The sequence below is a fragment of the Pelecanus crispus genome, chromosome 5 (assembly GCF_030463565.1).
Source record: "Pelecanus crispus isolate bPelCri1 chromosome 5, bPelCri1.pri, whole genome shotgun sequence".
NCBI lineage: Eukaryota > Metazoa > Chordata > Aves > Pelecaniformes > Pelecanidae > Pelecanus > Pelecanus crispus.
In genome coordinates, this window is record NC_134647.1 from 20,292,091 (window position 1) to 20,309,715 (window position 17,625).

General features: G+C 35.9%; 1 protein-coding gene across 2 annotated transcripts in view; it reads right to left on the reverse strand.

The window, feature by feature from the left end:
* Window positions 1–1,831: 1,831 nt before the first annotated feature.
* IFIH1 (interferon induced with helicase C domain 1) overlaps window positions 1,832–17,625 on the reverse strand; it is a 28,883-nt gene continuing 13,089 nt past the window's right edge. For both annotated transcript variants that reach the window (XM_075711709.1, XM_009481526.2), the window contains exons 5-16: window positions 16,646–16,866; window positions 15,602–15,812; window positions 12,240–12,457; window positions 10,590–10,706; window positions 10,000–10,123; window positions 9,674–9,910; window positions 7,378–7,634; window positions 5,750–5,899; window positions 4,902–5,063; window positions 4,376–4,566; window positions 2,860–2,953; window positions 1,832–2,752 (exon numbers count right to left, since the gene is read on the reverse strand). In XM_075711709.1, coding sequence (XP_075567824.1) covers window positions 2,570–2,752; window positions 2,860–2,953; window positions 4,376–4,566; window positions 4,902–5,063; window positions 5,750–5,899; window positions 7,378–7,634; window positions 9,674–9,910; window positions 10,000–10,123; window positions 10,590–10,706; window positions 12,240–12,457; window positions 15,602–15,812; window positions 16,646–16,866 — 2,165 coding nt within the window. In that variant the 3' untranslated portion in view covers window positions 1,832–2,569. The remainder of the gene's footprint in view (window positions 2,753–2,859; window positions 2,954–4,375; window positions 4,567–4,901; window positions 5,064–5,749; window positions 5,900–7,377; window positions 7,635–9,673; window positions 9,911–9,999; window positions 10,124–10,589; window positions 10,707–12,239; window positions 12,458–15,601; window positions 15,813–16,645; window positions 16,867–17,625) is intronic.

Here is a 17,625-nt window from a genome sequence, read left to right on the forward strand (position 1 = left end):
GAAGTGAGACTGTGCAAACACTCTTGAAGCTTTGGTGACAACGTGGCAGAGTCACGCTAGCAACTGGGAGTATAACAGCAGCACACAAGTGAACTGCGAGAAGCCCAGGCATGTTTGTGATACGGCCCCGTTGAACTCAACTATGAAAAAGGAAAGAAATCCAGCTGCATATGCTCTTGTTGCTTCAATAAAGGGAAATATCAAAAGCTCAGATATCAGGAAATCTACTCAGCATGGAAAATTATTTGATTGAGGACCCAGCAGCAATCTATGTAACGATACCATCTTTTTACCAGGGTTTTACACTTCTTTAAAGTACTGAATAAATTACTTCAGACACTTGAAAATGTGCACTGTATTATGTTATATTTATACAACTGTAACAACTCATTAATACAGAAATGCAGAGATGATCTAGGTGACGATTATTTACCAAGACTATTCTGATAATTCATTTTTAGTATATTTCATAGCATCTCATCATGTACTGAGCACATGAACGATATACATCTTAAATCACAATCGTGTGTGATCTATCAATCTCCAACACTTTAAATAGTCAGATTCTCAGATCAATGTGTAAAAAGTGTAAAATTTGTCCTGCACTTAGTGCTAAATTAGCAGATTCTAGAAGTAGCCAAAAGCTTCAGTATTAAGGAAAATACTACAGTACAAGAAATTACCGAATAACTTAAGAGTTTTGAAGAACAAATGAGGTGAACAGTTTAATTTTTTTAACTAATATAGTAGCTAATGCTGAATAAAGAAATTGGTGAAGGTTTCACATCTGTTCTGCCCTACACAATACATAGAGGTAAGAATAGCATTATATAAAGATATACACAAATATAAACCACATAGGCTACAAACCGTTTACACTCCCTATCTCCCACTGGCCTTTCCTGTTTTAGCTGTATCGTTCAAAAATACCTGTGGAATTGCTGCATCTTGAAACATCTTTGCAGATATAATCTTAACTCTCAATATGCCTGATTTTTTTTTTACAGCCCTAAGGAGGTACTAGTTTATTGGTATAAATCACTGTGGTGGAATAATTTCAACCTATAAATAAACCACAATTTCTGTAGTTTAGAGCACATTCTAGTCTACTAAACTGCTATAGTGAAACTCACTAGTGTGCATATTTATTTTATAATGCTAGAATTTGTTTATAAGTAAGTAGCTAATCCCAAAATGGCCTGCATCAGTTTGGCAATATCTGAAATGTGCTGCTCTTCTCAGTCAGAAATCAGATTTTTTTTTCTCCTCCCCCTGAAGCAAGGTCAGAAATATGGAAAAAAAAAAACCAAACCCCAAATCTGGTCCTGATGCAAACCTGAAATCAAATCTGATTTTAAAAAAATGTACACAGTATTTCTATTCCTTTTAAAAATGTAGAGCAACTACAGATCTAGCCATAACAGATTTAAAAAAATGTACACAGTATTTCTATTCCTTTTAAAAATGTAGAGCAACTACAGATCTAGCCATAATAAGAGTCTTTTTTGCTGGGATATACTTTTCAGCTATATTGTAACTTAGAAATTTTACCTGGGGCTACTGAAGTGTTTACATGTCCATGCCAGTAAACATACCACTTTATCCTGAATTTGCTAAGCTGACTGCTATAACAACAAACAGACCTTCTTTCCACCCTCCAATATCTCACTTGCAAATAGGGGGGAAAAATCTGTCAATGAGATAAATACGGAGACACATTATGCTATTTTTACAGTCAGAATACCACCATCTTTTAAATTTCTAGGGTGAAACCATGGTATTATTATTGTCAAAATACTTGCAGTGAGAGAGAATAAACAGTTGGCAAAGGTTAATCATTATAGTAATTTATTGAAAAAAAATACATACCTCATTATATAGTCAGTTTAACAATCCCATGAGACTAACACACAGAAAGACACTTGGCATTGTGCTTCTTGGACATTAAAATAATCAATTTCAAGTCAGTTTAAGGGCTTGATTTTTTGAAACGTCTTGTAATGGAAACTTGACTTTAGTCTGTCAAAATGTATGACCTTACAGCTAAAGATAAGAGGGGAAGAACTCAATCATGAAAACACTGATGAAGCAATGAATCAGAATAACACTCAGATAATCTGTTCTCTTTACATGGCTCCTCTTTTGAGACGCTTTATCTTCAAAAGGGTTGTAGCAGGAAGAAAACCAGAAAATAATCACCATGGCAAGTCTCAAGATGTCTGTCCTATGTTCTGTGCTTGACAACAGGTCACCTAACACACTTTTGAAAGTGTTGTCACCCCATGACAGACTGTAGTGAGTACAGACGGGAATTTGTTCCATGGATACACGACTGCAATGTATTTGGTTGTCTTCTTTGTCCCGGACTACCACTGCAAATCTGAGTGCAGACAGCAGCCATGTGACTTTGTCCTTCTCCTTCCGTGAGTTTTTTTCCTCTTCAAAACAGTTTCCTCATGCCCAGGAGCTTTCACAGTGTTTATGATGCATCACTCTCTATGGGACACAGGAGCTTCTTATCAGCAGTCAGAGAAAAGTTGAAAAGGACTTTTATTTTCATTCTGAGTCCTTAATCTTCATCACTTGAAGGACAATGAGCTGCATAATCAAAACTAGGGAACCTGACGGGCAGTTCTCCCCATTTCTTAAAAATCTGCTTTGTTGTTTTCTTGTCTTCAAACACAACCACAAAATTTCTAATCTTTAGACAAGGCAGGTCAAGACCTCGGTGAACCATCATATTTCCCCAAGCCTGCAAGTATAAGGAAATTACGTTTCAGATAAAATAGACAAGATCATTAAACAGAAATAAATATAGACAACAACAACATGAAAGTACGAAAATAAATTGTTCCTCACTTGTCCACAATCTTTACATATAATTTCCCCATTTGTCTGGTAATCGGCATGCTTATCTTGCAGTGTCTTATTTTCTCTTGTATGGTAAAGACTTCTGAAAAACAGTCAGAAAGCATGCATCAGAATACATTGGTCATTGAATGCTACGTATAGCCTTAAACACACAGTGACTACAATTGCTGAAGTCAGGTATGAAACCTAAAGGGTCATAAACTCTCTGACTGTTGTGCACACTCAAGAGTTGGAGAAAACGCAAGGTCATTTGTCATGCGCCTAAGTAATAGTGAAATACAACTGTATTCTGTGCCTCTTTTCGTAGCATTTCAGGAACTGCATCCTCCCTCACATATCTTAAAGCAGGAGCAGCAGGCTCCCCATTATAATAGGGGATAGATCTAGCTTGGTTTTTTTCAGGTGCCATGGAGCTGTCAAGGAAATGATACCTGAAAGTTAGGGGTTTTCTTTTTATTCCCTGTAGTCCAACCTTACTCCTTAACAGAATCATTTGTTTCTGACTATCCAAAGCTGCAGAGCATGTGCAAATTCTTACATCATTTAGTTTAGGGAGTACTTGATCTTGACGGTTACTATTAGTCTGTGCTGACGGGCTATAATAATTATTACCCTGTAGTTTGAATTGAGTGGTAACATTATGCTGACAAGACAATTTTCACAGTAAAAGCAGCTTAATGTTTAGGGCTGCAGCTCAATTGTAATTTTTTCAACATATGGGTACTAATTTCTCATTAGCTTCAAAAAATCTTTACGAATGATATCAGAGATGTCTCAATGAAAAGAGAACTTTGGAGGGCAGTAACTTGGTTGGATGGTGTCTGCCGTATAATTAGCAAAGCATGACTGATCTGTAATGTACAATACCCATTACAAATTTACTGTAGTAAGCAAATGCAGTTAAAGTTGAATTAAAAGATTTTCTTGGTGTCTTAATTTCCATTATGAGTGGGAAGAGGAAGTCACCTCCTGCCATCGTGGCACTGAAAAGTTAAACACAGTTTAACATAAATGTTTACAAAACTAGATGGCATCTTTTGCAATGGAGATAAGAAGGAGCAAGAACACTGGGACAACGAAAAGGGGTGCGACACCAGTATGAACATCCTCTACATATACAATTGTCAATGCACAGCTCATGGCTAATATGTTGTTTGAGTCAAACTCTTATCCTGGGTCTGTTACTGGTGTAAGTATGTGGGTAACTGGTATTCATTTTTGGCTACAGTTACACCGTGGAATACACACCGTATTTATATAATAAATTAGCTAGTTAGTATTACCACAGGACCTGTATCTTTTTCCAAAGTTTCAAACCCTGGTCACTTCGAAATCAGGGGTAAGAACAAACATTTCCTTCAAACACATTAACTGTAAACACCACAGAGCTTAGGACTTGACAATATTGGAATAATCTTTTTTTCCCTCAAAGGCCGTGTACAGCCCTGCTGAAAAGAAAATCTGTTTCTGCCTGAAAGAGATAAAGTTGTTCATAAACACTTACTGGAAATCTTTTTTCACACTGACATGATGCATGTTTTCAATAACTTGTATATCTTCTCCAGAACATATCAGCTTGTGGCAATTTTTGCATAGGAATGTTATTAGTGAAGGATTTTTCTTGTATGTCTTGTGCTGATCTCTCTTTGCCTTCATTTGTTTTTCCACTATACTTTGCAACTGGAAATTCTGAATCTAGAAATAGATCAGTAAGAGCACTGTAACATTCTGGTGGAATGACAGTAATAGTTTTCTTTTTCAGTTATTTTACCAAGTTCCTGGCAATACGACTTCTAGTCAATTTTCGTGACTTGTGTGTTTCCCCCCTTACCAACAGAAAAGCAGACTTTATTCTAAAGGCCCAGAAAACATAGATTATTAAACAAATATTGTCAGAAGGATTCAAGGCCATATGTAGTAACTAATATTATTTTAAGTTTTCCTCCCCTAAGTAGTTTTCAAATAGAAAGTATTTCTTACAATGTAAATCAGTCTTCTTTAAAGGGAAAGTGCAGAGTTGCAGTAAATACCTTATTTAAATATTCTTCCTGTGACATCTTCTGAACACTCTGAATGGCCTTATACATCATTTTCTCACGGAAAATATTAACATCTTCACGTTCAACAGCTCCTGAGCCACTCGAAGCCACAAGTGCATAGGTGCTCTCATCAGCTCGAGCTCGACCGCGAGCCTAAAATTTGCAAGGAATACAACATAAACAGCACAATATTCCCTACAACACTGCACATTTTTTCCTAATTTTGTAATGGAAGACATATACTGTTCCTTATGCAGTGTCCCCACAGAGCATTTTTTTCTGCTTAACTCAGACAGATAAAGAATCAGGGAATAACACATGCTGTTTCTGCATTATCATCAAAGATACCTGTGAAAATAGTACTCAGGAGATTTGTGATTAGCACACCATTTTGCAAAGCAGAAACTGTATTTTGTCACCAAAAAATAAGCATGCATTTAAATATTAAATATATAAAATCTGTGTTCACAAATTAAGTGAGAACATGGACATGCTGGTATTCTGATATGCAATTATCTCTTTTTAGCTGTTGGTGGTACAAATGTCTTTTAGATCAACCAGTCTGCTGATCATATTCTCATACCTTTTCTATTAAAACAGCTTACTGTTTGTGTAGAGCTTTAAATGGATATTACACCATTACACATGGAGTCAAATCTGCTATTGCATGCAAACTGAGCATAGCAACTGGAAATGAATCTTGTTGCAACAGCATTTTCTCTTTTAGCATGCAAGTATTTCAAAATTATCTCCAAAACCCAGATATATAATTCACCATTTGCATATTCCAAACAGAAAAGCACTTTTAAAAATAAGTTATGTATGCAGTAGACTCATACCTGCACCATAGCAATTTCATTGGTGACGTGGCCATAGCGAATAACGATGTTACACTCTTTGATGTCTAGGCCTTCCTCAGCTACAGTAGTAGCAATAAGTAAATTTACATTGCCACCTCGGAATTTATCAATAACTTCCCTTTGCTCATTCTGTGAATTAGAAAAAAAAAAACCAACCAGTACATTAACTTTCAGTATTAAGTTTCTGCCATCAGTTTCTTCTAATTAAGAGGTTTAAGGAATTAGTCCAATCATTTCAGAGTGGAGTGCCAAACATCAAGTGGCTTCACAGCTGCATTTAGGCATCTTTCAAGATCACAAACAGGGAGTTCCTATTGAATATAATAGGTGTTCAGCACCTTTTTTGAAGGAGGAGGGAGCAGAAACTGATCTTTTTAAGGTAACTGAGTTTCGAACTTTTAGCCTGTTTTGTAGGCGCTAGGAGTTTTGATAATATAGTTGTTCTATCATTTTCAAATTCTTTAAGTAGTTATTCAGAGGTTCTGGATTTCTACCACTTTAGTAATTTCAGCTCAAAGTACAGACTTCCGCACTTCCAAGTCAAGTTCCAAAGCACTTAAAATTTCCCATAATAAATGGGGACCATAATTTTGGTGATCTGGGGAGCACCAAAAAGTACAGCAATGATACACTTGAAAAATAAAGCATCCAAAACACAGACTTCTGAATGAGCTGGATATTTCAAACAAGCTTGAGCAGAGGGACAGAAACTTCCTATTTGCTATATTCAGTTCCAAAATGTAGAGCCTATTGTTTCATTTGTGCAATGTGGTGCACAGATTAAATACCAAATTTTCATAGAAAACAAGCAACTTTTTGAGAGAACAATTCCTAACTTTTTTTTGAAACTGAGAGCAGCTGAAGGAAAAGGACTCTGCCCAGCAGTAAACCACACCATTTTTGCTTAAATGCTAAAGTGGCAATTTTATGGGAAGTAAAAAGCAGAATAGGAGAGGTTTTAGGAGACTTAAGTACTTTGTTTTGAAAATGTTTAATTTGGAGGTATAAATCATCAGAGAGATGTTGTGTATGAAATCAACGCAATGGTACGAGGCAGACTGCAGAGTGATCAATTGTGAAATTTTCATTGCAAATTTTGGCAAATTCTCTTTCAATGATTATGCGTCAGTGTGAAGCATGCATGTAAATTGGTATAAGTTGATTAAGCAATGATATCAGAAAAAGACAGGCATAATCAACACTGTAATTTTATTTTTCAATTCAGCAAAGATAATTTGAATTACTGTTGTCCCAATAAGTATAAACTCATTTAACTGTTGCATTTTTGCTATTGCCATTTTGTTCACTTCTTCTTCCTATGCCTCACTACAACTTGTGTCCCTTTTGACTATATACTCCCTCTAGGAAGTGGCTGCCTGTTACTCCTATTGCTATAGAATCCAAAACCAAAAAAGCTTGTTTCTTGTGGAAATAAAATTACTCTGACATTGTTATTCACCTATCCTGCAGCTTATGAAGGTAAGTTGCTGGCAGGTATGAAACCAGAACTCTGGGCTCCAAACTTCAGTCCATTGTTCTAGTACTAAAACAAGCTGTTTTCTCAAATCATGTACAAGATTTTAAGGCTGTAGTGCATAGTTCTGTACCTGAGTCATAGGTTTGATTTCACTGTTATGTCCAGCACCGATAAGATAATGGGCCTTAATGCCCACTTCTTCAAATTTTGGGTTCTCCTTAATCCACTGGAATAGAGCAAAGGCACTTAGCCGAGTCTTCGTGAAAATAATTCCTCTAGGTTCCTCGGTCTTCGTGAACTCCTCCATTAAAGTGTTTCGCAACTGTATTAGCTTCTCATTTTCATATTCTGGCTTTCTAGCCAACGCTTTCAGCTGTTTCTTTTTTGCTTTAAAAATAGCAGATGTAAATTAAGAAAAAGTAACCATGTAAAATAACAGCTCTAGTTAAAAAAAAACCCAAAGAGCAGCTTTCTATATAATTCTCCCAGCATGGCTAATTCTCATCCAGTTTGAAAACCTGTGATACCAATTATTTTTCAAGTTAGTTTGCATACATTAAAAACACACTAATCAATCAAAATAAATCACCATTAACTTTTTAACATACACTTTGCCTATATTTCATGCTGAGAATAAGCAAAAGAAAAAAACTCTGTCTACACACCAGAAGTGGTACAGTTAAGTGCACTGTATTAAAGAGCTAAATCAGATCTTGTAATATTTACAAAACAGTTTTAAAATAATGGAAAAAAGTCTTACAAGGAGAAATAGATTGATATGCATGGCCCTCAGCTGATAATGGTTTTATAAACTTAGACATAAACTTTTCTTGGGACATTCAAAGTAGGAATCCTCACTAGAAACACGCACTGTAGTAGACACCAGGATGGGTGCATGTTACTGGTATTGCAGCTTTTAAAGACATTTCAATATGCTCAGTGAAACGTTAAATGAATACTCTCTTTGACAGCCACTATTGACCATGACCAGGGAGGATTCCTCATGTATTTTAATTTTTTTTTAAAAACTTCTAATATTTAAAAGCCTACGTACTTGTCAGATGATCATGCAAACACAATAGTAATATTGTGTGTTAAGATACTACAGTCACTCTGATGTCATCACCCCGTGCAGATTATTGCACTGCACCTCGTCCAATGCAATGGTAGTCAATGTATCACAAACTACTACACCACTTAGGCAGTGGCTTTCTGACTACAGTCTTATTCATATTTTAGAATGTAATCAAACATATACAAATACGTACAAAAAGTAGGTAGATGTAACAAACTCCCACAGTTTTCACCCTTAGTTAAACCTACGCTATAGGCTGCAGTGAGTTTATCACCCAAAGATAAACTGCACTCTTAGAAGTTGGAAAGAGAAACTTCAGATTTTCTTCCATTACTCCTGGTGCCTTCAGTGGTAAAATCAAAACAAACTGGCATATAATTTACACTATCAGGTTCTTTGAACTTCATTTACCTGTGGAAATGAAGCAATCTAGACAACTCAGTTTCATTTTTTAGTTAGTTTAACTTTTTGGTTCTCAGCAACAGCTCAGTACTGAAATTGTAAATAAGGGGGCATAAAGACAGGTATGAAGAGTCATTAAAAAACACAATGACATTATCTAACCTAACAGATTTTTCTAAAAGTTTTTCCAACATTTCCTGAATTTCTTAACAATGGCATTCTAAATTTCATAGGCTACTTGAAGTTGCGATATGTGCTGCAGTGAAATCTCTTTTCTTTTGCACTGCCCATAGGCATAGGCAATGGGAGCGAACTTGTCTACTTCTTCCTCATTGTAAAGGCAGTAAGGGGGGAAAAAAAGAAGCAAAAAAGGATCAGTGTCTCAAGGAGTGAATGAATCCTAGTTCCAAGGTGGAATGGAACCTGAAAAAAAGGCAGCTAACTTTGGTCTTCACAATTTAATCCTCTGTTTAATTATGTCACTAATTGCTCTTTACCTGAAACTTAATCAGGGTCATCACTCCCATCTCTTAGTATATAGACAAACTTTGGTAGAAAGGGTTGGTTAAAACCCCGTCATTTCATTAATTTTGTATTCCATTTGCTCAACTTTTTGCCCTCAAGACTGTCTACTGGAATACACATTCTATGTATCTATCAGAGTGTCCTCAGGGACAGTTCATTGGAGAAAAGCAGAGAACAGCTTTTACTTTCTATCAGCAAAAACGAAGTGCCAAAGCTGAAGAACTTCTACTCCATGTTGGGACATGATCACACTATGATGTTGTTTAATGTACTCCATATGGTATGAACTGGGAGATCCAGATACTGTCATAATAAACAACACAGCAATCTCTAGGATGTAATAATTAATGGGCCCATGCAAATCATGTTAGTGCATAATCTGTGGATTTCAAGTATTAAATATCACAATGTATCTCAAACTTACCATGAAATAAACCTATTAGAAATTCATCTGTTTCATCCTGTTTTGATACTGCTGGTTCATCATCATCATCATCATCATCACTCCTTACCATCTTCTTACTTTTCTCCTCCTTATAAAAGTTATTTAGGTGATTGTATGCATCCACCATTCGGATGGTGTCATTTATCTGGAGAGCATCATTGTATTTCTTCAAGTGTTCTGCACAGACACGTTCCTTGCGTTTTTCTTCTTTCGCAGCTAAAAGTGAACAAAAAATACAAAAACATGCCTGTGTATAGAATGACCCAAATAAATCCAAAGCTGGGATATTTTTGGTATGCAATTACCTCTTCTCTCTTCTCTAATCACCCACTGTTCATATGGCTGAGTTCCAAACTCAGATTTTGGATGGAGCTGGCAATAGTTTTGAATGTCTGTCATGATCTCCGTAATTCTCTCTCTAAATGGATCCTAGAAATAAATTGATTACCAAAGTAAGTAAGCATCTTCTGGCACGAAAAACATTGGCTGGTACCGCACTGAGTAATTTTTTAAAACGTTAAACCTTAAATTGGAAAACAAGTAAGGTTGCTAAGTGCATTTAGAGTTATGGAAATAAATAGTTAAGAATATTACAAAAAATACACAGTTTTTTAGTGAATATAATGTCTCTCCAATACAAACATTTCAACTATGGTTCAGAAGGTCTTTTGACCAGATACCTCAAAAATGTAACTCATGTAAGTAAAAATTTAGTTCTATTTGACTTTACTGATACTTTTCCATACAGAGGAAAGCAGCAGATAAATACACATATATTCACATTAGCACTATGGATCACAATAAATCTATAGAAAAAGAGCATTAGCCAAAAGTTTTTGATACCATACAACATACTTTTATAACTTTAACACTGATTTGCTTGAAAAAAACATACCCTTCTTTTGTCATCTGCAATCACAGTCTTCTTATATGGTTCCTTCACCTGATTCTTCAGTTGAGAGGCATGCTCTTCAACAGTCATGATTCTACATGCATCAAGATTGGCACAGATCTGGGAGAAAACAAAATGTTATTTCTTTTAACATTTAATGAGTTATTCCACATGAAAACTCAATTAATGCAATAGAGCTTCTCATTTAGGTATTGGGTTTTATACAAATTTATTTTTTTCCTACAAAAATTGGATACATAAGAAAGGCCAAGTCTTTGAAAAGCATTTGAGACAAGCTGAACAAGTTACTTTTTAGTCCAGAAGTGGTCCTTGCAGACAGGAAAAAACTTGTAGATCATGGTGTAAAACAGGTATTTTGAAAAAGAAAACATACCATCAATACTTTGGAAGAGTAGATTTTGGAGCACAAAACAAATAAACAAAACCAATGGTGCAATAGAAAAAAAGAAAATGAATGTTAGGGAGTAATTATGAAAGTAAGAGCTGGTTGTGAGAGTAGAAAATAATTTGAAATTATCTTTCTTGGAACAGGAAGAGAGAGAGAAAATTTCTGTGCTAACTGCACGATTGAACTGGAGTTTTCTCCTTTTGATCTCTTCCAAGAAGAAAACATGTACATTTCTGTCACTAAGTCTAAAGTAATCAGGGAAAACCTTAAAATTTTTATGAGCAGAGAAAACAGGAAAGGAAGGCTGGCAGGCAACCTTTTTAATGTCTTCAGCAGTAGTTATCTATTTGAGCTTGCATATTTGGATTACATTTCTTTAGATACAAAACCCAGTATCCTATCATTAAGATTTCAGAGCTGCTGAAAAGGAATTCTCTGCTTTTTCCATTGCCAAAAAGTTTTTGTCTCAAAATGCCTCGCAATTCTATCTACTTCAATACAGCATAAAAGCTTCTTGCAGGCCTCACCTGGTCAAGATCACATTCTCCTCTTATGCAATTTGCTAGTCAGGAGTTTTCACTGGAGTACTGGGCTAAATTCTACTTTTGTATTACTAACGTATATCCATTGAATTTCAGGTAAAGTAGAGTTTCTTTAAATATAGAATTTAACCAATTATCTCCAGTCAGGTGTTTACACAATACTCCCCTCTCAATGAATAACTCTAACTGCTGTAAAGAAAAACGTTTGTATGCTACCTGTATCTCACAAGTGGTTTCTGCTTATTTAAGTATTCAACTTTGTTTTTCACTTTCTTGGATCCACACAAAAGCCCAGCTTAGTCACTCTAGAAATACAGATACAAAATACTGTGATCTCCCTAGGATTTAGGAATACACAGTAAATTCTAATCCATCAATGGAAAAATAAGATTTTTATTAACTATAAAACCTCACTATTTTGTGGATTTCCTGCCTCTGATCTTGAGAATTTTTTTCAAGTGAGGCAATCTTTTTACTTCCCTTTCCAGTAACCCTACTTCCCTGTAAAGTAACCTTTATTTGTACATGGATTTCCATTAATTTGTAGTGGGTCAATTTGCTGAATGGCTGTAAGCTGAACTCCCATGTACACATGAAAAAAATAAATCAGATTATATATTTGGAGCCTAACACTGACTTCAGAAGTTTTACTTGAACAAGACAATATGCCTTTGATGGTTTGCAAGTGTGAGGGCTATTTACTTTCAGAATATGTTCTTCAGCTTTTGAGTAGGATGTTGCACCTCCTACACCAGGTGAGGCTGTAAGTCCCAGAATCTGAGGCTGTGGGATCAGTGGTTTGTTTTCTTTTGCCAGCTTCCTGTTCTTCATCTTTTCTTTTAAGTAACGTCGCATTATATTGTTGTAGACACCTTCCTTTTGAGTGTGATGGCACTCATCGATAATGATGAGTGAAAAATCTGGAAAAAAAAAAGCCCCCCTAAATGATTAATTTTCTTTCAAATGTAGAATGTGTGTGACTAAATCTTCTTACAGGTAAGGACACTGTTGAAGAGAACCTGTCTGTTTGAGCCCTAATGTATTAGGAAATTTGTAGTGCTGGAGGAAGGCATGGATGGATGTTATTTATATATATGTAATATTTGTATATGTATATATTGTATATATTTAATGGACTTTGGAATCTTTGCTGCAGTCCTGATGTGTCAAGTAGTTTTACATTTCATGGAATGTAAAAAGCTTTTCTATTTTTGCAAAACCAATCTGATGGTATAAAGAATTTCAGAGAGATATTTTTAATAACCAGTGGTAAGAACATATCATAGTTTAACTCAATCCTTTTATATCCATAACTGTATCTGACAAACTACACACTGTTTGTTTATGAGAAGATACGTAACATGTTAGAAACATTTCAGACATTCTAGAAAGGCCTGTCCTCATTAAAATATGCTTCCATTTTGTAGCAACACAGAGATTTCCTCCCTATTACTGTCCAATTAAAAGACTTATATTACTTTATATGTGTCATTACTTTATGGATGTGTCGTCGGAAACAACAAACAGATGGTGGGAGCACTACCAATCATCTCTCGTTTCTAGCAGAGGAAACTGATAAAGATTCAGACAGGTATTATGTGCTTTTTAGTCAGATCATATTTACATGCAACAAGTACTATACAATAAGGAAAATTAAGATTGTTTTTTGTTTGTTTTAAATTTCTCACAAACATAGAAACCATCTCTTTAATCTATCTGCATATGCAGCCAGTGACATATATTTCAAGGTTCTGATGTGAAATACTCATGAATGTTTCTCTGTTTCTCTAACAGCAAAACTGGTTTATGGAGCTCCCACTCTTCCCATAGCTGGCCAATAACTCTCTAATTTGACATCATTTCCTACAATCCAACAAATATTTGTGGAAATGACCATAAAGCAGATCACTGAAATGATCAGGGTTAAACTCTTTTTTTCCCTTTTTTTTTTTTTTTTTAACCTTAATAATTGCCATGGTCTTGTTTACACATTAATGTGCTCAAATTGTTGCATCACTGCAAATGAGTTTGTAATAACTGGCAGCAGAAGCTGGAAACTAACAGAAAGCCAGAACATTCTCAGTTGGCCTTTCTGCTGGAGAAAGTATCCTGTAACTTTGTCTTTGAGAACCTAAAGAAAGGTGGAGACTGAACAAGGGAAATTTTATTTAAAGGCTAAGCCAAAGACTACCACTAGGAAAGCAAACTAGTGTTCCATGTCACTGCAGAAATCTGACTGTCTTCACACAAGTGGTTCAGGAAGCCAGTGTGGACTAGAGTGATGTGATTTCAAATCTAAATTTCTATTTATTTCTAAGATTTCTACATATTGGAAGACTTCAGAAGCAGTGCTGGCAGCTTCTCAGTTATTTTGCCAACATGAAACGACTCCCTTTGATTTTGACCATAATTTCTGTAATGCATATTCCTATCATTACTCAGGAAGAACCTAACCTACCAGAAGAGATGTGCTTCTACTAAGAAAGTGATACACAGCTTTTACAAAGTCCACACTGTGACTTCAGCCCTTGGTAAAGAGGGTAAACATATGGTAAAATGCAATTAAGAGAGTCCCCTCCATTTCACTAAGGCTGGAATTTCATGTTACATGTAATGCAAACCTCTATGGAAACAGATGAAAAAAGTATGAACAGAAATTAGGAATAAAAAACGTATAACTAATTAGGATGGCTTATATAGGCTGTGAGTTAACCAAGTCATAGCCATAAAAATGGCTCTGTTCAGGCTTGCTTGGCTTTGGTCCAGCTGAACTTACTAGCACAGGTATAACAGGAAGGAAACACAGCCCTGCGTGCAGGGCCACCTCAGTTCTGGAAAAAATATAGCTCCTTATGAAGGAAACTTTGCAAGGTGCGAAACCCATTCAAAAACCCACTTCATTACACAAGCTGGTTGGGACTCAGCCCACTTCTAATCAGGTCAGCAGTTCCTGTAAAAATGTTCAGGTGTCTCTATTCCACATTCCCAAATGATTCAGACTAGGGAAGGTTTATTAACTTAGGTGCAGTGGAAAGGAAGTAAGTATAAGAACATCTTTGGTACTCTGCTTAGGTTAATAAAAAGGCATTCTGAAGGAGGGGAGGCAATTCTGAGGTACCCAAGTGGCTCTGCATGAGTTAATTTGGATCAAGTAGTACTCCGGTCAGCACTAGCCACTGATAGACACAGACTGACCCCTCAGGTTTCTCTGCTGTCTCTGTTAACACCCAGACAAGTACTTCTTTCATCTCAGATCCATTATTTTTAACATCATAGCTCTCCCCTCAGCTACATCTTGCCCCATCTAAAAGGAGCTGACTGCATGCAGATAGAGGGAGAAGTTAACATCTCATACAGGAGTGTCACTACAGCCCAAATCCTAGAGCTGAAGTCAAGGGCTGCTCCATTATTTGTACATCACTAGCAGATGATACCATTTTGTTTCTGATCTCCCATAGATATCTGCCACTTTAGTATTCTGGGCCAACAATTTTACCTCATCTCATCTTGTATCTTTTGTTTTCTTCAACTTCCTTCATCTGTTGTAGGAGACCATTATATCTGCCAACCTCAGAGAGATACTATTATAAGTAACCATTATCTCTGTAAGTTAGCAAAATGATACGAGTTTAACAAATACAACTTTTATAACAGATTGGCTTTTATGTTGTGTTCCATTGTGTTTCTCAAACTACCGACTACATCTGAGTTTTTGTAATTTTTTATCATTGTGTTTATGGTGTCTATGTAATATAACTCAATGCTCTATCAAGCTTGGAAAGTGGAACCAGTACGGCTGCATTTGCCCAGAGTTGTGCTTGAGCTAGATAAAATAGGAAGCATAACAAATATTTAGTACAAATGAAATGTAAGAATCTAATTTGGCTTGAAAAAAATGCATGCTCATTAAGTGAGATCTGGTTTTGACTCTCAGCTTGCATTTATAAAACCAGTCAACTGAAAAAACATTAACTACTGAATGTGGCACATTTTTACTCTGCAATTTTCCAGAATAGAGACATACTTCTAGTCCTTCTGTAAAAATTTCAGAATTAAAAACTTGCCTGATAAGTGGACGCCTTCTTCATCTTCTTTGGCTGCATTTAACAGTGAATTCTCAAGGATCTGTGCTGTACTGATGATGACATCATTTCTTCTGACAACTTCAGGAAATGAGATTTTCAGCTGAGAATCACCACTTAAACCAATAACCTGATACCAACGCTTCAGGAATGGATTAAACTCTTTTCGCAAATGCTGTTCTACCAATGGTACCTGAATAAAAGTTTCCAAAGAATTTAAACCAGAGCATACATAGGATTAAAAATACATGCCTGTTTGCCAGAAATGTTGTCAGGTGAATATATGCTTTGTGCAAAATATACTTTTTTAAAACAAGCAAACATCCCCTTATTCACTGCAGGGTAGGATTAAAAAAAAAAATAAAAAAACACCGAACACAAAAAATAAACCCAAGCACTAAAAATCCCCAAACCAACCCCTCCCTTCCAGCTGCTCCTACGAAACCTTTTTGTCCCAAGAACTTTGGTTTAACTGTGCCTTAGAAGGAACGAACAAACCACGCAGGCCTTGGCTCTTTAAGTGAGCTTATAACATGCTATCAATTTTATTCTTATAGGAGGATATGGATATCTTTTATTCTTTTAATAAAATTCTTAAATGTTTTATATGTGCTAAATTGCTGTAATTTTTCCAGTAAAATTATCAGAAAATCTGACAGAATATTCCCTAACTACTGTGAGACTTGTTAGGTGGCCTTCATTACCAAATCCAAACATAGAATGTGAAAAATATTTTTTAAAATATGATTTTGGTTCTACTTATTTTAACATGAAACTGTACTTTTTCCAATAATGTGATTATTAGGGCACATCTAAATTTGCACTTGCATTGGGGTAAATTAAATCATTTGTGCTTGCACCATGATGATGGTAAATATTGGAGATGACAGTCTAGAGCTGTATGCCTTTAACCATAGCTACATCTGGAGAAGCTAAGAATTGTGTCTGTATTTATTTTACAAGTTCTATATTAACAGTGCATGAGGTTTGAAAAATACTATTTTTTTTAAAAATGGACCAACATACCTTATTAACAAGTACTATAACTTTTCCAAGCTCTGATGCTCTTCTCTTCTTATCCAAGTGATCTTTGGTAATGTAAACAGCCACTCTAGTTTTACCACTGCCTGTAGGGAGACATATTATAATATTCTCCCCATTCAGCGCTGGCTTTGCAACTTCCAGCTGGTAATCTCTCAGGATGAGATCTGGCTCAGGTGAAGCTCTGCTCTCCACTTCATCTTCATCTAAGGGTACAAAGAAATATAAGTATCAAACAGGAGGCATAGAACATTTATCAGAATATTGAACAAATGCTAAAGGGAAAAATATTAATTTACTATCAGAAGCATCTTCTGAATAAATAAAAACAGGGCATATTAGCATAGGCAATGCTGCTCTGTGGACTTGTGCAACTCTGGATCAGAACTGCTTACATCCAGTCACCAACAAGGGTAGATGCAATAGGCCACAGTATGTCTTCACCCATCTATGTTGACATGGCTATTACTATGTATGAATTCAAATGATACAGTTCAGTAGCACTGGGACCAACAAAGGTTGTGTTCAGAGCTGCAGTATTTATAATCTAGCCAACCTTATGTGACGTTCTCTTTCATCAGTACTGAAATTCATTTGGTTGCAAGTGAGCTACCTTTTTAAATACTTCCCAGAGGATGAAAAGATGGAGCCATAGAAAGAAAAAGAGATAGGGACCACTTAAAAAATGATGAAGGGAGTTATAAAGTATAAAGATCAAATAGATCAGAAAATTCAATTGCCCATATGAGATAGAACTAACTGCAGAATGTATCACACCTACTCATGGTAGATTGCGCTGCTTCCAGACTGACTCATACATAATGCAATTGAGCTGTTCACTAAAAAGCCATATACATTTGCCACCTGAAGGCCAAAACCTTCTATCTATCATATACAATGCAATGGCAGGGAGTTCAGATCTATGGCTCACAGGTGAAACAAACAATGTTCAAAAGTTAAAAGTA